The 25,009-nt window shown below is 37.0% G+C and overlaps 1 protein-coding gene across 8 annotated transcripts in view; it reads left to right on the forward strand.

The window, feature by feature from the left end:
- ASH1L (ASH1 like histone lysine methyltransferase) overlaps window positions 1–25,009 on the forward strand; it is a 208,003-nt gene that overhangs the window by 8,162 nt on the left and 174,832 nt on the right. For 5 of the 8 annotated variants that reach the window (XM_027530939.1, XM_027530921.1, XM_027530906.1 and 2 more), the window contains one exon: window positions 23,091–23,611. In XM_027530939.1, the coding sequence (XP_027386740.1) occupies window positions 23,192–23,611 (420 nt within the window). In that variant the 5' untranslated portion in view covers window positions 23,091–23,191. Of the gene's footprint in view, window positions 1–6,329; window positions 7,036–23,090; window positions 23,612–25,009 lie in introns of those variants that run through there. The other 3 variants (XM_027530912.1, XM_027530929.1, XM_027530954.1) reach the window with 3 other exon arrangements.

The following is a 25,009-nucleotide window of genomic DNA, read 5'->3' on the forward strand; positions in this document are numbered from 1 at the left end:
AGAGGAATCACCTTGAAACTGAAATTAGTTAGAGGTTTAAGTTAATTTTATTTTTCTGTGTGTGTTTAAGGGGGAAAAAAAACTCAAATGTAGAACAAGATCAGAGTTTAATTTTTTCTGAGTAGTATTTTTTCTGTTCATTCATTCATTCTTCATTCAGCCAATTAACATTTTTTCCAGTACTTCATTCCTATTTCTGTGCTTGCTGCTGCTGCTGCTAAGTCACTTCGGTCGTGTCCGACTCTGTGCGACCCCATAGATGGCAGCCCACCAGGCACCCCCGTCCCTGGGATTCTCAGTGGGTTGCCATTTCCTTCTCCAATACTTTAAAGTGAAAAATGAAAGTGAAGTCACTCAGTGGTGTCCAACTCTTAGCGACCCCATGGACTGCAGCCTACCAGGCTCCTCCGTCCATGAGATTTTCCAGGCGAGAGTACTGGAGTGGGTTGCCATTGCCTTCTCTGATTTCTGTGCTTAGGTGTTGGGAAAAAAACTAGGAATTTTTTTCTTTTTTGGTTTGGTTTTTCTTTGAAGAGAGTTGTGAATCTAGTAAAAGGAACATCATGTTAAGAAATGTATCATATGATGTAATACATTTCTTTCTCCAAGGTAGAGAGCGGAGCATTTTTAAGTCTTGGGGGAGAAAGGAAAGGCTAGGGATGGCTTCTCACCAGTGGGAAGAGACATGTTCAGAAGGGTATAGTGAGGGCATTCTAGGTAGAGAAAGATCATCTGCAGGGATATAAAGTGAATATAACAACAGAATGAGTTCAGGAGACTGTAATTTGAATCAGTGTAGTACTTTCTACCATTCTCCTGTGATTTCCAGTGAGTTCAGTACTATATAAGATTGGCCTTTGTGCTTAGAGATCATAAAAAAAATAAAGATGAAACTATGTTCAGTATACTCTACTTAGAGAAAATAGTGTATTGTTACAGTTCAAGGTAATTTTAACAAAGATTAAAATCAAGAAAATGATTCTGTTTTAGTTAGAATTTTTTTTTATTGGAATATAATTGCTTTACAATGTTCTGTTAGACAGGAACATGAATCAGCCATATGTATACAAATATCCCTTCCCTCTTGCACCTCCCTCCCACGTCCTCATCCCACCCCTCTGGGACATCAGAGAACATGAAGCTGAGTTCCCTGTGTTAAAAGGCAGCTTCCTGCTAGCTCTCTGCTTTACACATGGTAGTGGATATATTAATACTACTGTCTCAATTCATCACCCCTTCTTTCACCCTCGGTGTCCACAATTCTCTTCTCTACGTCTGCACCTCTATTCTTGCCCTGTTAATAGGTTCCAGTATCGGTTTTCTAGATTCTGTATATATATATATATGGTAATATACAATATTATATATTGTATATAGCAATATATATGGTATATTGTATATGTATTAAAATATATATGTATATTGGTTTTTCTCTTTTTGACTTAGAAAAATTTTACTACAATATACCCCATTCCTCCAGCATTTTAGTTAATCAAGCCTTGTCTATAACAGGTATCCAGCCAAGTAAAATAATAAATAATTGCTTTTCATAATAATAAACAAATCTTAATAATAATAAAAAACATAATAAATAAATAAATAAATAAAATAAAAATAAAGAAAGAAACAAATAACCAGTCTCCACACTGGTATATTTCTCCTTCATTTGTTGAAAATCTCAAATAATGATTAAGACTGGGGACTCAAAGTCAGATTGAGGGATTTCCCTATAGTCCAGTGATTCAGACTGTGTGCTTCCACTGCAGGTGGCCTGCGTTGCATCCCTGGTCAAGGAACTAAAATTCTGCAGCTGCGCGGTGCTGACAAAAAACTTATTTGTAACTTTTCACAAAATAATTATGGTCTTTGGTTTCCTTGACTGTAAAATTATGATAATTGTTGTTGTTTAGTTGCTAAGTCGTGTCTGATTCTTTTTTGTCCCCATGGACAGTAGCCCCCCGGGCTCCTCTGTCCAACGGAGTTCCCGGGCAGAATACTGGAGTGGGTATTTCCTTCTCCAGGGGATCTTCCCAATCCAGGGACTGAACCCATGTCTCCTGCATTGCACTTAGATTCTTGACCCCTGAGCCACCATGGAACCTCAAAATGGTAATAATACTTACTGCTAAAGGTTGTTGGAGGATTGTATGAGATAATATGTGTAAATGCTTAGCATGATTTATGTCATATAGCAGGTGCAAAATACACATTTGCTGTTAATTTCTCTTCTTCATTTCCTGAAAAGAGAAACTTTTTGAGGAAAACAAATGACTTTCCTTATACGTATTTTCTATAGGAGGTAAGAATATGAAAAATACATTTGTGAAAGTGTATATATAAACAACTTATTTACATGTATACATATTTTTTCCTAATTCTTGGTTTATCTTATTTTCCTCACATGTGAACTCTACTTTTGTATTAGTTTCAGGCTAGGCTTTTGCATTTGGCTTTATTTATTTGGCTGCCTTGTATCTTAGTTGTGGCATGTGAAATGTTCCATCTTCATTGTGGCATGCAGGATCTTTAGTTGTGGCATGCGGGATCTTTTTTTTTTTTAGTTGCGGCATGCAGAATCTTTAGTTGTGGCATGTGGGATCTATTAATAGTTCCCTGACCAGGGAAGGAACCCAGGCCCCCTGCGTTGGGAGCATGGAGTCTTAACCACTGGACCACCAGGAAAGTCTCCTGCTTGGCTTCATCTTACCTTCTTCAAGGATTTGTTTCTAAAGTGAACAAGAATATATATTATTGTGTGAATATTTTGGGGTGAAGAACCTTGTCTTTGTACAGTGTTGGCTTTAGTTATGACAGTTCTCCTTTTAGAGCTGATCAGTATTTCCTTTTATTTTTTAGGAATAAAAGTCTTCTAAAGCTTTGTAGTCTTCTAAAGCAGAACCCATCTGTTTTATTAAACCACCTCTTTTGGTTGAGAAAAAAGACCAACATGTAGTCATTGAGTGATTATTATGTGCCAGGCACTGGGATTCAGTGACAAACAAGGTTCTTGGGCATTTTTCTTTTCATTTTCTAGGACATAATTTTTCAGTATTGATGTAACATATTGCTACCATCATATTACATGTGGTTCAAGCAAAACTTGTTCTTAAGGTAGAATAGAGATTTCTGAAGAAATGTCTTGGAATGTGATATTTTTGCAGAGCAAATCAATTCTAGGAAAAAAATCTCTTAACTTTTGAGGAATCTTTATTGTCTCCTATGTTTTATACAGGGAGTCTGTTGGGCAGTTAGTCAAGTCCTCTGCTCAGAGTCAAATAAAAAACAGCTCTCTGCTTCCTGTGCCTTCCAACAGAATGCATTCAACAAGTATTGATTGTATACATTTGGCCCTCTGTATCCACGGGTTCTGCATCTGCAGTTTTAACCAATCACAGATCAGCAATATTTGGGGGAAAATAAATTCCAGAAAGTTCCAAAAAGGAGACATGAATTTGCCTCATGCCATCAGCTATTTATATAGTGATTATATTGTAGTATTTATAGCTGTTTATATAGCATTCACATTGTATTATGAATGTATTGTAAGTAGTCTAGAGATGTTTTAAAGTGTAGAGGAGAACATGCTTAGGTTATATGCAAATACTGCCCCATTTTATATAAGGGAGTTGAATATCCCTTGTGCTTTGGTATCTGTGAGGGGTCTTGCAACCAGCCACCTGCAGGTACCCAGAGAGGACTAAACTTTATGCCAATACTGTATTAAGCCCCCATTCTAGTATCCTTGCCTGGAGAATCCATGGATAGAGGAGCCTGGCTTAGGGTTGCACAGAGTTGGACATTACTGAAGCAACTTAGCACATACTTAAGCCCAGGGGTTACAGCAGTGAATGATAGTCAAAAATCACCGCCCTCGTGGTGTTCACTTTATAGTCAGTAGTAAGATAATTGTATAAGTAGGTGTGATGTTATGGCATTTTGTGATAAGTGTTGTAAGAGAAATGTAAACAAGGTAAGAGGGTGAATGTTAGGTAGTTTAGAGAAGTCCGTTGAGCTAATAGTGTTTGAACAGAAATCTGAATGATACGAAGGACCCCATGAATCTGTCTGAGGCGTAAGTGCTGAGGCAGTAGTGTGTTTGGTGTGTTTAAGAAATAGGAGTGAGATAGAACAGAGTGAACAATGTGGGGAAGAATAATAAAAAATAAGGAGAAGGAGGTAGCCAGGGCCTAGATAATGTAGGGACTTTTAAGACTTGACTAAGTGTTTAGGTTTTATTCTGGATTTGATTGGAAGCTGTTGAAAGGTTTTGAGTGGGGAGATGACTTGACCTAATATGTACACTTTGAAAGGCAAGGGCGATACAAGAGTGGCAAGTTATATGGCAGTTACAGTATTTGAGTCAAGAGATGGTTTGGAGTTGAACCTAAAGTGTGATCAAGAAGACGGGTTTAAGATATATTTTGAAGATAGTAGTGATGATAACCTGTATTGGATGTGTGGTCTGAGTAAAAGAGTAAGTCAAATATGACTCCAAAGATGGCCTTAACAGCTGGGTGCCATTTACTGAGACGAGGAACACGGGCAGAAGCAAGTTACAGGAGTGCAGATGTTAAGAGTTTGGTTTGGATATATTGACTTTGAGTTATCTATTAAATGTTACCGGTGGAGATACATTGAGTAGGCAGTTGGATATATAAATCTTGAGATTGGGATAAGTGTAAATTTGGGAGTTGATCAGTGTAGAAATGCTTATTTACAGCCATGGGACTTCATGAGATTACCTGGATAGTGAGTGCAAATAGAGAAGAGATGTTCTTGGACTGAGTTGTGGCATATTCTTGACACTTAGTAAAATTGCCAGGGTTGAAAGAATCTTTTGATGTTATAATATTAGGAATAATACGTTCCTAACTAAGAAAACCTAGAAAGTAATAACTAGTCAAGACATAGAGACAAAAACAAGATGGTTGAGAAACATATTGCCATTCTTTTACCTGTTAAATAGCTCTTTGTGTCGCAGAACTCAGAACACTCATTTTATGTGAAATTAAGAGCAAGAGTGCCTATTTCTACTTGATTACTCTGAAAAGATGGCCAGAATGGTCATTAGTTTCCTAGATGTCCATTGTGAGAGGCAACATAAGGTTAAACAAACAAGTAGAAGTTTATGAAATAATGAATCAAGTATCAAAAGATGTTAAGCTACTTACTCATTAATACGATACCCCTTTCTAGCTTTGAAAACTTGCAGAGTTAGAGTGAGATCAAGCGGTCTCCTAATTTCTTATTTAACTTGTCATTGGGCATTGTTATACCTTCCTTTTAAGAAGCTGGTTTTTCATCTATGGACTTAGTTGACATCCTAGAATACATATATGTGACTCTTAGGGGCTTAATACTGTTTTAGGTTGACTTACTGCATTTTGCAGGTTTTTCTGGATGTGGGTAAGGATCTATTTAAATGTATTTGAGGTGTCAGAAATTGGAAGGAATAGAAATAACAGGTGATAAAAGCAATCACAGTCTATAGATTTTGTTGTTGATAATTTGAAAACCTATCAGAAATCCTCTTAGCTAACGCATGAAACGTATTCTCTTGCTTGAGCATATGACTTCACACTTGCCAATCTACCTCTACCATTAGGAAAATGAAGGGCCCATCTGTTGAATTGGCACTGTGCCCAAAAGGCGGCTAGTGTCGGACTTTGTCAGTTCAGGAAAAGGTATTAATTCCAGAACATTGAGGGGAAACTTTTCTAGTAACAACATATTCCCTAGGGTTTATTTGATTGCTTGTTGGCTGTTTTATAGAAAGCACCTGAGAATTAAGGATCCGTATCATGTATGATTTCTTTTTCCTAAGTCAGAAACATCATTTGTATGTATTTGAGACCCAATTCTCTTTCATATAAATGGCATTCTTAAGAAACATTACCAAAAATTTCCAGATAGTTAGAAGCATTCTTGTTAAGTAGAACTGAGACGTTTTAAAAAGTAGTATGATTTGGGATTCAGATAAGCCTCAAAAGACATTTCTAGGTGTATCCGTTCCATGCAAATCCGGAAATTATGTTTACTGAGATTTAGAACTAGGTAATTAAAAAGTGGCGACCTCCAAGTTTCGTGGGCATCCATTTTGTACCTTACCTGAGAAGCTGGCCTTAAAAACAGGATCATAACTCTTTTGGTGGTGGTGGTGGTCATGGACCCCATTTAGAGCATAATGAAACCTTTCTAACCTTTCCCCAGAAGTGCACATATGCCTATAAGATTTTTGGCATGTAATTTTGGGGGGGGGGGGCGGGTTCTTGTGCAATTTTGACTGTAGGCTATTATACTTTGTTTCAGAAGAATCTTAATTATGAATTGTTATGTAACAATAGTTGCATTTTTTGCCTGTTCTTCAATAGGGATTGCATTTAAAAATGGAAATAAACTTATATGGTATCATGGTTGGATGGTAGTTTAAATAAATCTTTGCCAGACTGTCTGTTATCTGTCCACCTTCCTTTTTTCTTCACCATTTTGGTAATGCAATAATTTCTGGAGAATGACTAGTTAAAGCAACATACCAATGTTAGAACGGCAGGCTGCATTTTAGAAAAGTAACTGTCCGAAATTGGAAAAATGGCAGCAAAATGATAATCATCTATCTGTGCCCTACCCTGGATGGCTTCCAGCTAGGTTCCCTAGCTATATCCCACACACTCTGAAATGCATGCAGTTTCTGAATCCAAATCTGACCATGTGCCTTGGCAGGACATACTCTAGCACTGTTAGGATATTGCCTACTTCTTTAGTTTTGTGTCTCATTGGGCCTCTTATCCTTGTGCTTCAGCTGTTTGGAACTGTCAGTCATTCCCACACACAATTCGTTTATATCTCCATGACTTTCATGTTCCTCCCAGTGCCTGGCTGCTTAGAGAACACCTACCCAACTTCTGAGACAAAGTTCAAGTTGATGCTGTGAAGCTTTACCTGGCCATCTCCCCTCTTTTGGTGAACAGTATGCACTCATTTCTCTTTGGATTTCTCTTTGGCATATACCTAGGAGTGGAATTGCTGGGCCACAGGGTAAGCATATTTTTATCTGTAGTAAATACAGTCAAACAGTTTTCCAAGTTTTATTGTATGACTTTATGACTTTCTCAGGCTCGACATCTTCCCCAGTTTTTAGTGTTGCCATTCTTTTTAATTTTAGCCATTTTGGTGGGTAATAGTATTTCATTGGTATTGATTTACATTTCACTGGTGAGGTTGAGCATCTTTTCATGTGTGTGTTGAGCATTTGGGCATCCTCTTGTGAAGTCCTGCTCTTAATATATATTCTGAATGCAATTCCTTTCTCAGATCTGTGCATTGCAAATATCATCCCATGTGTGGCTTCCGTTTTCACCCTCTTGGTGGTGTCTTTTGATGAACAAAAGTTCTTATTTCGTAAAGTCCAATTTGTTTTCTTTTTCTGATCTAGATTGAAGAAGCATATAGTTGCATGTAGAAGGAAAGGAGAATTACTTAATAGGCATAAAGTTTCAGTCAAGCAAGATGAATAAGCTCTAGAGATTTATTGTACTGATTGTACATATAGTCAACAATAATGTACACTTAAAAACTTGGTAGATCTCATAGTGTGTTCTTACTACAGTAAGACAAAAGATAAAAGAGGTTGTGTTCTAGGTGGTAGTCTTGCATGGAAACAAAAAGGAGAGGATTGTATTAAGAAAATAGCACCTCAGGAATTTCCCTAAAGGTCCACTGGTTAAGACTCTGTGCTTCCAATGCACGGGGTGCAGATTCAATCCCTGGTTGGGAACTAGGATCTTACATGCCTTGTGATGGAGCCAAAAAAGAAGATAGCTAGTCAGTATTAGGATAATAGAGTTAGAAAGTACATCCAAAAGCTGTTGGGTTAGATTTCTCGATTTTATGTATATATGAACAAGACTTGAGAGGTGTGTGCATGTGGCAGCGATGGTGGTGGCTTAGTCGCTAAGTTGTGTCCGACTCTTGGCAACCCTGTGGACTGTAGCCTGCCAGGCTTCCCTGTCCATGGGTTTTTCCAGGCAAGAATACTGTACGTATATGGAGCTATGTATATTTCAGTATATTTCAATTTTTTTAATACATTTTTGTTGGATTTGTGCTTAGTTATAAAACTAATAAACTCTGTAATAGGTCAAGGAAAAAATATTTATAAGTAATTTTTTTTCCTGTTTACTTCCAAATCTTTTCCCCTAAAGGTAACCAGTGCTATCAATTGGTGTATAATCATCCATTCATATTTATTTCTGTGTGCATACAAATATGTATGTTTTTTTCTACCCTTTACGAATATGAGATCATGCTTGCATTTTTACTTAAAAATAGCATATATGGCTGTATATTTGTGTATATGTGTATATATATATATTTAACTGTTTTTGTGTGTGGCACATCAAGGACTGCTATAATAGCCTTTCATTGGTGCTTTTGTTTTTCTATGATAGAAAATACTACTTTCCAAAGTGATGGTGGCCCCTAGTGTCCCTGTCCCACCTTGCCAATATTAGTTGATATCAGTCTTAAATTTCAGCCAAAGTAATGACTGAAAAATACCTTGCCTTAGTTGACATCTGCCTGACTACTAGGGAGGCAGGTCATCTTTTGATGTCAGTTGTCTGTGTATATCTCCTGTATATCTTTTCTTTTGGTCTAGTTTGCAGAAGTAACTGTGTGTGTTAGAGATATTAATCCTTTTTCATATTTATTATATCTTCTCCCAATGTATTGTCTTTGATTTTATTTACATCTTATGTTACAGGTATATAATGCTTTTATATAATCAAATCTGTCTGTATTTTCCATTGTGGTTTCTAGTTTCCTGATTTGCTTTAAGGTTTCTCAACCATAGACTACAGAAATAGTCACAGATACTCTTCAAGTGCTTTTATTTTTATATATAGTTCTTAAGTATATGAGGAAATTATTCTTGAGTTTAAAGTGAGGAATGGATCTTTGTTTTCTCCAAATGGATAGCTAATTAAGTCCACATGCAGCAAACGTATGTCAAATAAATTAGCTTCTTGCCATATTGAAATGTTAACTCAGAAAGATTTTTTATAGGGACTTCTCTGGTGGTCCAGTGGCTAAGACTCCACACTCCCAATGCATGGGGCCCGGATTCCATCATTGGTCAAGGAATTAGATTGCACAGGTCACAACTAAACCTACATGCTGCAACAAAAGATTGAAGATCCTATGTGCTGCAACTAAGATCCAGTGCAACCAAAAAATAAATGTTCTATATGAGCCTATAAATATATTTTTTTAAGTTTTTACAGGATGGCCACTAGTGTATTCTATATTTATGCAAAGTAAGAAGGGAATCCCTTCCACAAGACCCTTTATTTTGATCTGCCAGAAAAATGTTAAATAACTTTATTGAGGTATAATTTATTGAGGTACTATATAATTCACTAATTTGAAACATACAATTCAGTGATTTAGTATATTCACATGGTTCTACACCCATCTCCACTATCTATTTAAGAACATTCATCTTGGTGCCCGCTAGCAGGCACTTTCCAGTGCAGGTATCCCCTTTTACCCCAGCCTTAATTACCAGGGCTGTCAGCCCGCTAATCTACTTTCTTTCTGTATGGATTTGCTGTTTTTGGACATTTCATACAAATGGAATGTTAGAGTGTTTTCTGTTGCTGGCTTCCTTCATTTAACATAGTGTTTTCAAAGTTCATCTATGTTATAGCAGGTATCAGTGCATCTGGCCTTCAATATCCTTGGGTTTCACATCCTCGCATTCAACTAACTGTGGATTGAAAATGGGCGGAAAAAATTCCAGAAAGTTCCAAAAAGCAGAATTTGAATTTTCTGCATGCACCTATTTATACGGCATTCACGATATACTGAACTGAACTGATGTAGCATTTACTTTGTGTAAGGAATGAGAAGCAATTTAGAGGTGATTTAAATGCATGTAGGTTATATGAAAATACTTTGCCATTTTATGTAAAGGGCATCAGTATGTTTGGGTTTGGTATCTGGGGGGGGTTTTGAAGCCAATCCCCTGCCTATACTGAGGATGACTGTATGCTGTTTTTTAGATGAATAACATTTCGTTGTATGGATAATGTTGCTGTGAATATGTACAAGTTTTTGTGTAGATAAATATTTTCATTTCTCTTAGGTATACACACACACATACATACATATACGCATACACCTAAGAGTGAAATTGCAAGGTTATGTGGTAACTCTGTTTAGCCTTTTGAGTAACTGCCAGACTGTTTTCCAAAGCAACTGCACCATTTTACATTCCGACTCCAATTTTTCCACAGAAAAGTTTTATGAAAAACAAATGTAAGATATTTACAAAGTAAATGGTGCCCTCTTGGAAGTGACTCTTGTTTAGTGTATAACCAAGTAGATTGACCCTGAATTGACAGCCTTTAATCCTGGTCAAAGTGTAATAATTCGTTAATGAGCAAATCTTTCTGATGTTAACTTGTACTTTCCTCCTGTTGCCATTCTAGAATTCCCTAGGGATAGAGATCACTGTCCCTGCACATTCCTTGCAATCATGGACCCATCCCTCCTTTCTCAAAAACAGAATAGAAGTTATATATATTTGATCTTTGTTAACTTTATTAGGAAGAACTAAAGTAAGCTTTGATTAGATTATCTTCCTGACAGACAGTTGATGAGTATAATTTTTTCCTCAGGATTAGCTTTGGGAATTCTTTCTGTGTGTATTTTACTTTTGTGGCTTACTAGTTACAATTTATGTCTGCTATTTCACTTTCCTGTTCTAAGTTTCTGCAATAATTTGTTGGTATAATATAGTATTTCTTTGGTCATGAGAGACATTCTTTCCTCCCTGTTTAATGTTTCTGAAATTAGGAAATAACACAGCTGATAATTACATTTAATGCGGTAGTAGTTTATAAAAAATTTTCCCCTGGAAATGTGGTCATTGATTCGTGAAACCTCTTAGAATCAGTAGCATCTTGGAATTTAAGAAATATGTACAGTATATAAATATAAAAATAGCTAGATTTATTGCTGATTAGTACGGTGTTAGGAATTGTTGGTGATTCTCCCTATCTTTTAAATGAAGGGTTGTTCTGTAGTTGAGTAAAAAAGCTTAATTTGTCCAGGTTTGTAGTTTATGTTGTGTAAATCATTTAGGAACACAGTTCAAATTTTGTTGGTATCTTCATGATATTTTAGCTCTTTGTGATTTCAGTGACTTACGTAACGTTTGTGATTCAGTGGTTTAATGTAAAATATCTTAAACCAATTAGGACACTGCTTATGCTTTTACTGGTAGTACACATAGTGCTTAATTTTAGTTGTTAAAACAATGTGAGAAGATTGAATAGTGTCTAAAGACAATTAAAATACCAGTTCTTTAGTATTTTGATTTTCATTTTATCTATTCTCTGTATACATGATTAAAATATAGTAATACGCACGTTTGCTTATTCAGTCACTAGGTATTTATTGAACGTCTCTTATGGTCCAGGCACTTTACTAAGGATAAAGCAGTAATAAGGCAGAGAGGATTGTTGTTATTATGAAGCAACTGGTCTCATGTAGAATATGGATATTTAGCATGTAGCTTACTAGTATAAGTTGCCTCAGGACTTACAGTATGCTATCAGTTCAGTTCAGTCGCTCAGTCGTGTCCGACTCTTTGCGACCCCATGAACCGTAGCACGCCAGGCCTCCTGGAGTTCACTCAGACTCACGTCCATTGAGTCAGTGATACCATCCAGCCATCTCATCCTCTGTCGTCCCCTTCTCCTCCTGCCCCCAATCCCTCCCAGCATCAGTCTTTTCCAGTGAGTCAGCTCTTCGCATGAGGTGGCCAGAATACTGGAGTTCCAGCTTCAGCGTCATTCCTTCCAAAGAACACCCAGGGCTGATCTCCTTTAGAATGGACTGGTTGGATCTCCTTGCAGTCCAAGGGACTCTCAAGAGTCTTCTCCAACACCACAGTTCAAAAGCATCAATTCTTCGGCGCTCAGCTTTCTTCACAGTCCAACTCTCACATCCATACATGACCACTGGAAAAACCATAGCCTTGATTAGATGGACCTTTGTTGGCAAAGTAATGTCTCTGCTTTTGAATATGCTATCTAGGTTAGTCATAACTTTCCTTCCAAGGAGTAAGCGTCTTTTAATTTCATGGCTGCAATCACCGTCTGCAGTGATTTTGGAGCCCCCAAAAATAAAGTCTGACACTGTTTCCACTGTTTCCCCATCTATTTCCTATGAAGCGATGGGACCAGATGCCATGATCTTCATTTTCTGAATGTTGAGCTTTAAGCCGACTTTTTCACTCTCCACTTTCACTTTCATCAAGAGGCTTTTTAGTTCCTTTTCACTTCCTGCCCTAAGGGTGGTGTTATCTGCATATCTGAGGTTATTGGTATTACTCCGGGCAATCTTGATTCCAGCTTGTGCTTCTTCCAGCCTAGCGTTTCTCTTGAGGTACTCTGCATATAAGTTAAATAAGCAGGGTGACAATATACAGCCTTGACGTACTCCTTTTCCTATTTGGAACCAGTCTGTTGTTCCATGTCCAGTTCTAACTGTTGCTTCCTGATCTGCATACAGGTTTCTCAAGAGGCAGGTCAGGTGGTCTGGTATTCCCGTCTCTTTCAGAACTTCCCACAGTTTATTGTGATCCACACAGTCCAAGGCTTTGGCATAGTCAATAAAGCAGAAATAGATGTTTTTCTGGAACTCTCTTGCTTTTTCCATGATCCAGCGGATGTTGGCAAGTTGATCTCTGGTTCCTCTGCCTTTTCTAAAACCACCTTGAACATCAGGAAGTTCATGGTTCACATATTGCTGAAGCCTGGCTTGGAGAATTTTGAGCATTACTTTACTAGCATGTGAGATGAGTGCAATTGTGCGGTAGTTTGAGCCTTCTTTGGCATTGCCTTTCTTTGGGATTGGAATGAAAACTGACCTTTTCCAGTCCTGTGGTCACTGCTGAGTTTTCCAAATTTGCTGGCATATTGAGTGCAGCACTTTCACAACATCATCACAGTACGCTATATGAACCTCTAAAAAGGAGATCTCCCCTGGTCTAGGGGGTTAGGAAGCGTCTGCCTGATGAACTGACCTTTAAGCTGAGATGGAAAGGATGAGTGGTAGTCGACTTAGAAGGGAATAGAAAAGAGTTCTAGGCAGAGAGAACTATGTGTCCTTCTGGAGGGAGGATGACGGAGACATTTGGGAAACTGAAAAGTTCTTAGAACGCTTAGAACTGTTTCTGTGTTATACATATATTCCTGCTTTTGAGGGGTTTTATTTGCTCCTGCTCTGCTCACAGAAGAATGAGAAATGATGTGGCTAGAGTTAGGTAGAGGAAGATAATAATAACAAAAAAGTAAACACTGTGTGTGTGTGTGTGTGTGAAGTACTTTTGTAAGTACTTCTTATGGACTAGTTCATTGAACCCCGAAACTGTTTTCACAGATGAGACAACAAGGCATGGAGTGCCTTGCCCAAAATTAATCTACCAGAACCTGGAATCTGAGCCTGTGCATTCTGGATCCAGTTTGTGTCCTGAAATACTGTACCATACTGAAAATCTAAATTATGTTTAGGATTAGGGACTTTTATATCCAAAGGTCAACATAAAAACTTCAAAGATTTTAAGCTGAGAAATGACATAATTAGGTTATTTTTAGAAATCATCTTTCTGACTGTATCTTGGGAAAAAGACTGATGGAGAGCAAGATGAATATACAAAGAAATTAGAAAGCCAATATTATATTTGGGGTCAGAATTAATTTTTTTGGACAAGTCAGTGGCCGTGGAATTAGAAGTATATGTAATCAAAAATTATTTATGTGGTTTTCACAAGTTTTAGTTGTTAGGTTGAGGAGTCAAGGATGATCTCCACATTTCTGGTGGTACTGTGATTATTTAGCTAACATGATATATTCTAAGAAATATTACAGTCATCTATAAGAATTTTAAAGAGCATGAAACCCAAGACAAATTAAATGCATAATGAACTATAAATTTGTAAAAGCCTCATATAGTTAATTTATATCTGGTTTTGAATGTTGAAATATAAAGTAATGATTACAATCTCTTAACTGTGTTTAGTAAAGACCACAGAGGAACATGAAAATATTATAGATGAGTCAAGCAAGATTTTACTTATTTTAAGCTAAAAATCTGCAAACACTGTTTAGTATGTAGTGTGGTGATTATAAATGTGTACATATCTAAAAAGGGAAAAAATATTGTTTTTACGTATTAAGAAAAGTTAATAAGATAAATTACTTTTCTTACCAAGTTAAAACAAAAACTTATAAAATGCCTTTTACTTTATATTCATATATTATCATAGCAGCTTCCCTGATGGCTCACTTCGTAAAGAGTCTGCTTGTAATACAGGAGACTGAGGTTCGATCCCTGGGTCAGGAAGATCCCATGGAGAAGGAAATGGCAGTCCACTCCAGTATTCTTGCCTGGGAAATCCCATGGACAGAGGAGCCTGGCAGACTACAGTCCAAAGGGTCATAAGAGTTGGACATGACTTAGTGACTAAACCACTACCACTGTATATATCATGTACATATATTTTTATCTCTCTGCTTGATCTTTCTGTGTAAATGTTTCACAGGCATCTAAGATTTAAGACATTTATTACTGAACTCTTGATCTCACGTTTCTCATCCTGGCAAACAGTTTATCGAATGTTAGCCCCATGAGGGCAGGATTTTTGTGGGTTTTTTGCAATGCTATACAAGTTTTTGTTACATAATGATCACTTAGTAAATATTTGTTGAAGGAGTGTCTAAATGGTCTACCACTGTAGAATTCTCTAGTTGCTCAAGTCTTCATATTTTCTTTCCCTCTTCTCTTCCTCCTTATTGACAAATCATATCAGTTATACCTCTAAAATATCTCTTAATTCATCAATTTTTAAAAAATTTCCAGTGCTACTGCCTTAATATGTCAATTTTATGATTGTTATTTCATAATCAACTCTTGCTATCTTTCTGATTATTCTTCCATAGCAACCAGAGGCGTTTTCTTAAAATGTAGATTGTATCTTGTTACTCCCTACTCAGAGCCTTTCTTTGCATTCCATATCTTTCACGCAGACTAAAAAGGCCTTCTCCAAGCTATTTTTACTTATCTTTGCATTTTCCTTTTGTACCGTTCTCCCTTTGGTTTACCTTTACAATATCAGGGAGTTTTTACACACACCATTCCCCTATTTTGGATTATTTTCACCTCCATATTTTGCCTGGCTAATCCCTGCTCATACTGGGTCTCAGCTTATAGTTACATGTTTTTCTAAGATGTATTTCCCATCCTTCCAAGTTTCCTTGATACTACTTCAAATAGTAGTACCTTCACGTTTATTAGAAGTTAAATACATTTATATGATTAGTCATTCATCGGTCTTCACCTCTAAAATTTAAGGTTCATGACACCAAGGACCACATTTGTATTACTTACGACTATCTACTGTAGATGTCACAATTCTCAAAACATGCTTAGAGACTCTGAAAATATTTATTGAATGGATGAAGAATTTATTGAAATTAAGAATGATGAATCCATAAAGGAAATGATATAATGGTTAGAGAGGTAGTTGGAGAGCCAGTAGAACATGTGATCGTAACAGCCAGGTGAGAGTTTCAAATAGCAAATGTAGCAGAGAGGAGTGATAAGATCAGGACTAAACATGATCTTTGAAGAAGGAAATGGCAGCCCACTCCAGTATTTCCTGCCTGGAGAATTCTGTGGACAGAGGAGCCTGATGGGCTGCAGTCCATGCGGTCGCCAAGAGTCGGACACAACTAAGTGACTTAACAGTAAACATGATCTTTGGGAGGCAGTGTAACATAGTGTTTAAGATGAGCCAGACAGACCTAGACTCTACCTTTTAATCGCTATTAACAAAGAGTTGGATACAACTGAAGTGACTTAGCACGCAAACAGGCACGCCTGTTTTTTCATCTCTAGAAAGAGGGTTGATTGTGATGCTTAAATGAAATAATCTATATAAAACTTTTAACATAGCGCTTTGCACATATTAAGAGCTTGGTGAAATTTAGGTATTTTTATTAATTTTAAATTACTAATGCTAAGCCCACTGTAAGGACTCAATATTTGTAGTACTTAGAAAATATATATAGCTGACCCTTGAACAAAATGGGGATTAGGGGCCTGCCCCTCCAGGTGGTCAGAAATCCACGTAGTCGGTTCCTTGTATATGCAGTTCCTCCACATGTGTGGATTCAGCCAACTGTGAGTCACATAGCACTGTAGTATATACTACTGAAAAAAATCTTTAAGTAGACCTGTGCAGTTCAAACTCTTGTTCAAGGGTCACCTGTAATTAATAATTTTCTAAAAACTTTGTTCACAGATAAAATGATCTAGGAAAAGGGACTTCGTGCATATATTTAATGTTGTTTCCTCTAGAATTTGGGCTAGACGTTTTTGGATTGTTTCAGTGGTGTGAAAATATAAACCCCAACGTTGCACATTAGCTGAATGTTGAATTTGCCTCTCTGAGCATGAATGAAGACATTCTAGGATTCTTAGTTCTGTGTTTCTCCTTGAAACTGTGTTTTAAATGGAATATATTATAGTAAGAACCAAAATAAATTGTGTAACAATATGGAATCCTTGCCCTGAGATGGAAAACCTAGGTTGTATAGATACATCTTTCCAAAAGCTGAAAGAATATCATTCACAAAGAACAGTGCTTTAAAAGTTCAAAAACAACATTTTGGCAGCTGTTGTAGGGACTGCTTTTCAAGCAGTTTACGTTTAGCAGATAAAAAGCATTCTTTGTTGTGAAGTATCTTCAGAACTTGAATTTGTTTTTACTAGACACACTTAAATTTGGTATGTGGAGTTTGCCAGTCATGATTTTCCAGTCTTCCTAAATGGATTCACAAAATATGCCCTTAGGATTTTCTTTTTTCCTCCTTGATGAAGTTAAGGAAACATAAAATTTCTCTTTTCTTACATATATTTCTAGGGTAGTGGTCAATATTTTCAAATTAAATTTCTTTTCCATTTATTGATGTTCTGTTAATAATTTGTGTCACTTGGTTTCAGTTTTTTTCCATTTTTAAAATGAAGAGAGTCATGTTCTCCAAACTCTTCTCTGGAATGTTTTGGAAATAAGTGCTGGTAAAAAAATGCTTTGAGCTTTTTGGAAGAAATACAGAAATTCTACTTTATATTTGTAAATGTACATTAAAACTTCTGGTATTCTTTCATTATGAAAATTAAAAAATGTTGATAAATTTTAAAATGTGTTTACTTTTGAGTAGTGAGTATAAAAGCAGTTGTTTTTGAATAACTTATTATTTGTTTTTATTCCTAAAAGAATTTCTTTTTATAACTAATCAGTAAGATATTTGGCAGACCCATCAGTTCACCATTAGTAACACAAAACCCTGGATTGGCATTAGAATTTAAGAAACAAGAAAGAAAGAGGAGGGAAAAGAATAGAAAAGGAACAAGTTGAAGCCAATAAGATGTAACCCACATAAGGCATGGAATGAATTGAAATATTTGTTGAACACTACCTATGTGCCAGGTACTGTTGTTGATGCTGGAATACTCCATTGAACTAAACTGACAAAAATCCATTTCCATGTGGACTTCACATTCCAATGGAAGGGTATAGGCAATAAATAAATACATTGTACACCAGATGGTGAGAAAAGCGCAGGAGAAATAAAACAGGATAGAGTGTGAGAGGATGTGGGCTGGGTGTTTTCTGTTTTATAGGCAAAGACATAATAGAAGTGACAGTGCAGATCATGCAGTGATCTGGGGAAGGGTGTTCTTGTCGGGTAGAATAAGTGCAAAGACCTGAGGTAGAAGTATTTCATGTTTGAAAAACAGAAGAATACTTGTGTCCCCACCTCCTTGGAATTAAGCAGGAAAACTGGTAGGAGAAGAGGGAGTAGAGGAGATTGTAGGGCATTTAGACCATTGTGAGAACTTGAGTGATATGGGAAGTCATTGAAAGGATTTTTGAGTGGAGGAGTTACTTAATATGATACAGCCTTTAAAGGGATTACCATGCTGTTGAAAAGGCTCTATAGAGATACAAAAGCTGAAGCAAGGAGTCAGTCAGGATGTTTTTAAATAATTCAGGTCAGATATTATCAGTTGGATTTGATAACGTAGCTGTCGAATTAGTGAGAAATAGGTTCTGCATACATTGTGAAGGTGGTGGTGGTGGTGGTTTAGTCACTAAGTTGTGTCCGACTCTTGCAACCCCATGGACTGTAGCCTGCCAGGCTCCTCTGAACATGGGGATTCTCCAGGCAAGAATACTGAAGTGTGTTGCCATTTCCTTCTCCAGGGATTTTGAAGGTAAAGTAGGCTTTTCTGACCAAGTGGACATATGGGATATTTAAAAAAGGAAGGAATCAAAGATGATTAAAATTTTTTGGTCTTAATATTTCTGGTTGGAGTTGCATTTATTGAGATGAGTAAGCCTGTGGGAAGAACAGATTTGAGGGGCTCAGAAAAGGCAAATTGACTTTGGACATGTTAAGCTTGAAGTGCCTAATTATTAATTATATAGTCAGTGTGTGAAGTAGCATTTAGATAATATGCATGTAGAGTTCCAAGAGGAGTCTCAGCTGGTCTCTATCTGGAGATAGAAATTTTTGAATCATCCATGTTAGATGGAATTTAAATTCAAAAGACTGGGTTTCCCTGGTGCCTCAATGATAAAGAATCCCTCTACAACACAGGAGACGCAGATTCAGTCCCTGAGTCAGGAAGATCCCTTGGAGAAGGAAATGGTAACCCACTCCAGTATTGTTGCCTGGAGAATTCCATGGACAGAGGAGCCTGGCGGGTTACAGGCCATCAGTTGGCAAGAGTTGGGCAAGACTTAACTGACTAAAACACCACCACCAAATTCAGTAGACTGAATCTGGTGATTTAGGAAGTGAATGTAAATAGAAAAGGAAAAGGCATACCCTGGGGCACTCCAGTGTTTAGAGTTGAGTGAAAAAAGGAAGAACTGGCAACAAAGACTCCTTAATCACACACTTTAATAATTCTGCATTAAAGTATATGCCTGTTCACAGAAATTGTGGTAATTAAGACCAAAATGGATTCAGATCAGATCAGATAAGATTTTGTCATTTAGAATATTATGAAAAAACTTTTAATTTTTTCAGAGTTTTGAATTTCAGGATGTGAACACATCATTAACACAGATATTAAGAGGAGGTGGCAAGAATACACAGTACAAAAAAGATCTTCATGACCCAGATAATCACGATGGTGCGATCACTCATCTAGAGCCAGACATCCTGGAATGTGAAGTCAAGTGGGCCTTAGAAAGCATCACTACGAGCAAAGCTAGTGGAGGTGATGGAATTCCAGTTGAGCTATTTTAAATCCTAAAAGATGATGCTGTGAAAGGCTGCTGTCAATATGCCAGCAAATTTGGAAAACTCAGCAGTGGGCACAGGACTGGAAAAGGTCAGTTTTCATTCCAATCCCAAAGAAAGGCAATGCCAAAGAATGCTCAAACTACCGCACAATTGCACTCATCTCACACACTAGTAAAGTAATGCTCAATATTCTCCAAGCCAGGCGTCAACAGTATGTGAACCATGAACTTCCAGATGTTCAAGCTGGTTTTAGAAAAGGCAGAGGAGCCAGAGATCAAATTTCCAACATCCACTGGATCATGGAAAAAGCAAGAGAGTTCCAGAAAAACATCTATTTCTGCTTTATTGACTATGCCAAAGCCTTTGACTGTGTGGATCACAATAAACTGTGGAAAATTCTGAAAGAGATGGAAATGCCAGACCACTTGACCTGCCTCTTTAGAAACCTATATGCAGGTCAGGAAGCAACAGTTAGAACTGGACATGGAACAGCAGACTGGTTCCAAATAGGAAAAGGAGTACTTCAAGGCTGTATATTGTCACCCAACTTATTTAACTTATATGCAGAGTACATCATGAGAAACCCTGGGCTAGATGAAGCACAAGCTGGAATCAGATTGCTGGGAGGAATGTCAATAACCTCAGATATGCAGATGACACCACCCTTATGGCAGAAAGTGAAGAAGAACTAAAGAGCCCGTTAATGAAAGTGAAAGAGGAGAGTAAAAAGTTGGCTTAAAGCTCAACATTCAGAAAACTAAGATCATTTGGGCTCCAAAAATCACTGCAGATGGGTACTGCAGCCATGAAATTAAAAGACGCTTACTCCTTGGAAGGAAAGTTATGACCAGTCTAGACAGCATATTAAAAAGCAGAGACATTACTTTGCCAACAAAGGTTCGTCTAGTCAAGGCTATGGTTTTTCCAGTGGTCATGTATGGATGTGAGAGTTAGACTGTGAAGAAGGCTGAGTGCCGAAGAATTGATGCTTTTGAACTGCGGTGTTGGAGAAGACTCTTGAGAGTCCCTTGGACTGCAAGGAGATCCAACCAGTCCATTCTAAAGGAGATCAGTCTTGAGTGTTCATTGGAAGGAATGATGCTGAAGCTGAAACTCCAATACTTTGGCCACCTGATGCAAAGAGTCGACTCTTTTGAAAAGACCCTGGTGCTGGGAAAGATTGAAGACAGGAGGAGAAGGGGACAACAGAGGATGAGATGCTTGGATGGTATCACCAACTCGATGGAGATGAGTTTGAGTAGACTTCGGGTATTGGAGATGGACAGGGAGGCCTAACGTGCTGTGGTCCATGGGGTCGCAAAGAGTCGGACATGACTGAGCAACTGAACTGAACACATCATGGAATAAATAGAAAGTACATGACACTGAAGAGAAATGAACACAATTTTTTAGGGACAGTAAAAAAAACAAAAAGCAGAATTGACTAAATCATAGAGGGTGTGTTTTAGGAAGTAGGGATAGACAAGTCTGAATAGTTAGAGCCAGATTATGAAGAGCCTTATGCCATTGTGAAGTGTTAATATATGAAATGGTAGACAGCAAGAGTTGTCATATGTAAATGACTTGAAAATTACTCTTTGAGCTGTTTGTGTGAATGAATAGAATAGGAACACACTTCAGTCAGTTGCCAGTATTTGTTGAGTAACTACTTAAAATGCTCCTAGTACTACTAGTAAAATTGCTGGCACCTTCTGTTGAGCCTTGCTATGATAGGCCAGTCATTGGGCTATGCATTTTGTTTACAGTTCTTGTATGGGTTTTAAAAGTTATATCACATGATATTTGCTTTGAAAGCCCTACATTCTCATTGGAAAGAAAAGTCTTAAGGCATATAGTTTAAACTATAAAATATTCTACTTCATGTGCTAAATCGCTTCAGTCGTGTCCAACTCTTTGCAACCCTATGGACTGTAGCCCGCCAGGCCCCTCTGTTGATGGGATTTTCCAGGCAAGAATACTGGAATGGGTTGCCATGCCCTCCTCCTGGGGATCTTCCGAACCCTGGGATCTAGCCTGGGTCTCTTATGTTTCCTGCATTGGCAGGCAGGTTCTTTACCACTAGTGCCACTTGGAGAGCCCATTCTACTTCATAAATGGAACTTTCTAAGGGATGTGAAGTGAAAGTCACTCACTCATGTCTGACTCTTTGTGACCCCATAGACTGTAGCCTGCTAGGCTCCTCTGTCCATGGATAGAACACTGGAGTGGGTAGCCGTTCTCTTCTCCAGGGGTTCTTCCCACCCCAGGGATCAAACCCAGGCCTCCCTCATTGCAGGTTCATTTTTTACCATCTGAGCCACCAGGGAAGCCCCTTCTAAGGGATAGGATGTTCTTTTTTTCCCCAGATGCAAGTCTTGGATCATATATTCAGATACATGTTTGAAAGAAAAACTAGTTTGTCCTCAAGAATAGTGAATTACTTTGGTTTTATATTCAGTAGTCATTAGATAGTATAGTAATATAGTTTCTTGAGAATCTTTTTTTAATGAAAAGGGTTTGCCTTGTGTAGATTATTCAGATTCTCTGGTAAGGTGTACCAACTACTGTAAAACAATAAATCTGTATTCTGGGTTTTTTGTTTTTTGTGTTTTTGCATTCTGATTTTAAAATATTTTATGGATTTGGGAGATTGAATTGTGACACCTGACTGTTTGCTATTGGGAAAACTTTTGAAAATATACTTCTGGTGTTTAGAATTTTTTTTTAATTTATTTATTTTAATTGGAGGCTAATTACTTTACAATATTGTGTTGGTTTTGCCATACATCAACGTGCATCCACCACGGTTGTACACATGTTCCCAATCCTGAACCCCCTCTCCCACGTCCCTCCCCATACCATCCCTCTGGGTCATCCCAGTGCACCAGCCCCAAGCATCCTGTATCCTGCATCAAACCTGGACTGGTGATTCGTTTCTTATATGATATTATACATGTTTCAATGCCATTCTCCCAAATCATCCCACCCTCTTATAGCAATTGTTCTGAATAATTTATATAGTTACTTAATGTTTGTCTTTCTCACTATATATAATGATTATAAATTTAGGAACTGGATTTGTTTTGTTCAATACTGTAATTTCCAGGGTGTTGCCCAGTGCCTGGAACATGATGGATGTTTAGAAATATTTTTTAAGGAATGAATTCATGAGTATATGGATTCAGAGTTGAATCGTAAACCAGCATTAGAGATAATTCCAGCCCAAGAGTCTTAACCTGGAAAACCTACCACCTCTTAATAAATAAGATTGGAGTGCTGAAACTAGCCCAAAATATGATTCTTTACCTTGAATGAAATTGATTTTCTTTAAGTAAAATGTGAGAAATATATTCCTTTGAAACTGAGGAATGTTGAAATATATATTATTTTTATCTTAGACTGTGTTTGCTTGACTATCAGTTGCAGAAGCTTGTTGGTTGGATTTTAACAGTGGTTCTTAAACATTGATTTGCACTATACCATTGCAGCTTGTTTATAATATCTGGAGAATAATAGACATATTCTGAAATACAAATTTATTTGTAACTAAGGGAATTTAACCATTTTGAACTGCATTTTGATCCATTTTAACTGTGATTTTGGGTTCTTCCTGACGTTCTTATCTCCTCTCTATACCCATTTCTTGTGTTAATCAATAATTGCCTCTGTTCTGATAAATTTTTGTTATGGTCTATCCTGCAGAGAAAGAGATGCTGGTTGCAAGTTTTGGAGAACCCTGTTTTTTATGGAACTCAATTCTATAAAATTTTCAAAAGATTCCTTGGCAATAACATACACTTGTGATGGACCCTAGAAATACTGCTATGTTAGGATTGGGTTCTGATTCCGAAGGATTTTCAAGAAAGAGTCCCTCTGCCATCAATACGGGCACACTGGTCAGCAAGAGAGAAGTAGAGCTAGAGAACAACACAAAGGAAGAAGAAGACCTTCGCAAGTGGAATCGGGAAAGAAACACTGAAGCAGGGAAAGATAATGGTTTGACTGATGCACAGCAACAGTTTTCAGTGAAAGAAACAAACTTTACAGAAGGAAATTTAAAATTGAAAATTGGCCTTCAGGCTAAGAGAACTAAAAAACCTCCAAAGAACTTGGAGAACTATGTATGTCGACCTGCCATAAAGACAACTATCAAGCACCCAAGGAAAGCACTTAAAAGTGGGAAGATGACAGATGAAAAGAATGAACACTGCCCTTCAAGACGGGTAAGTAGAAGTCCTGACAATACATGATCATTAACACTATTTGGACTAATACTCATTTTTATCAAACCTATGTACGTATTTCAGGAATTTTTATTTTAATCTTTATGTTATTTCTAAATAGTCTATTTTGGGAGCCTCAAACAGATTTTGAGGCTTGTAAGAGAAGCGGGTGGTAGTATAACTATGCATGTATTTGAATTTGTAAAATTATGGCAAATATTTTAAGTGGGGTGTATCCAGATTGCTGTTCCTACATGGCCAAGTGGAAGGAATATTGAATTTTTAGTTAGAAAACCTAGAGTTGAATCTTGCCCTCATACTTACTAACAATATGATGATAGACAAATTGTTAATAACAGAGAAGAAACTGACACTCATAGATGTTAAATGATTATACCACCTACCTTTCAGGATGGTTCTATTCTTGCTGACCTCAAGAATTTTCTAAAGATGAATTAAAAAAGTTTTTTATCTGGACCTTTTTATTTGAAACAATGTTAGAGCTTGTTTTGCACAGCTGATTTTTAAAGGGCTTCAAGATGATTGTCTTTAGTAATCTTTCTATAGTATTTTTTAAAATAGTGCTAATAATAGGTTTTGTAGTAAAAAGATTGCACCCACAATATGTACTTATTTTTAATGTTTAAGTAGTTCATATCCTACTTATATTGTTTGTAGCAGAATATAGTTTTTGGTTCCTGAGGAAAGCTATCTGTATACTCACAAAATTGTGGTAATGAGTAGGTGCTTATTCTTCCAACAGTTACTTTAACATAGAATGTTGACTATGTTACTACCTCTAAATTAGTTCTTCATAAATAATGGGAAGAGCTTGAATTATAGAGTCAGAAGCTAATTCAAGTCCTGGCTTAATAACTGCACACAGGTTATTTGGTTTATCTTACTGAGCTGTGTTTTTCTCATTTATAACATGGAACTGTTTATGCCTATATTAAATGGATAGGCATTGGAAACAACCCAAGTGCCCATCAACAAACAGTTGGCTTAAGAAGATGTGGTGTGTGTATATGTGCATATATGTATATTTATGGAATATTAGCCATAAAAGAATGAAATATTGCCATTTGCAGCAACATGGATAGACCTAGAGAATATTATAGTTAGTAAAGTAAGTCAGAGAAAGACAAATATTATAGGATATTACTTACATGTGGAATCTAAAAATAATATAAATGAATCTTTATAGAAAACAGAAACAGACTTACAGACAGAAAACAAATTTATGGTTATCAAAGGGGAGAAAGGGATGGAAAGACAAATTAGTATAATCAACAATTGTACATGAAGTAGATATGCAGTGTGGATTTACTGTATAGAGCAGGAAATTATGTTCAGTATGTTATGATAACCTATAATGGAATATAATCTGAAAAAAAT

This window comes from Bos indicus x Bos taurus, chromosome 3, assembly GCF_003369695.1.
Source record: "Bos indicus x Bos taurus breed Angus x Brahman F1 hybrid chromosome 3, Bos_hybrid_MaternalHap_v2.0, whole genome shotgun sequence".
In the NCBI taxonomy this organism is placed as follows: domain Eukaryota; kingdom Metazoa; phylum Chordata; class Mammalia; order Artiodactyla; family Bovidae; genus Bos; species Bos indicus x Bos taurus.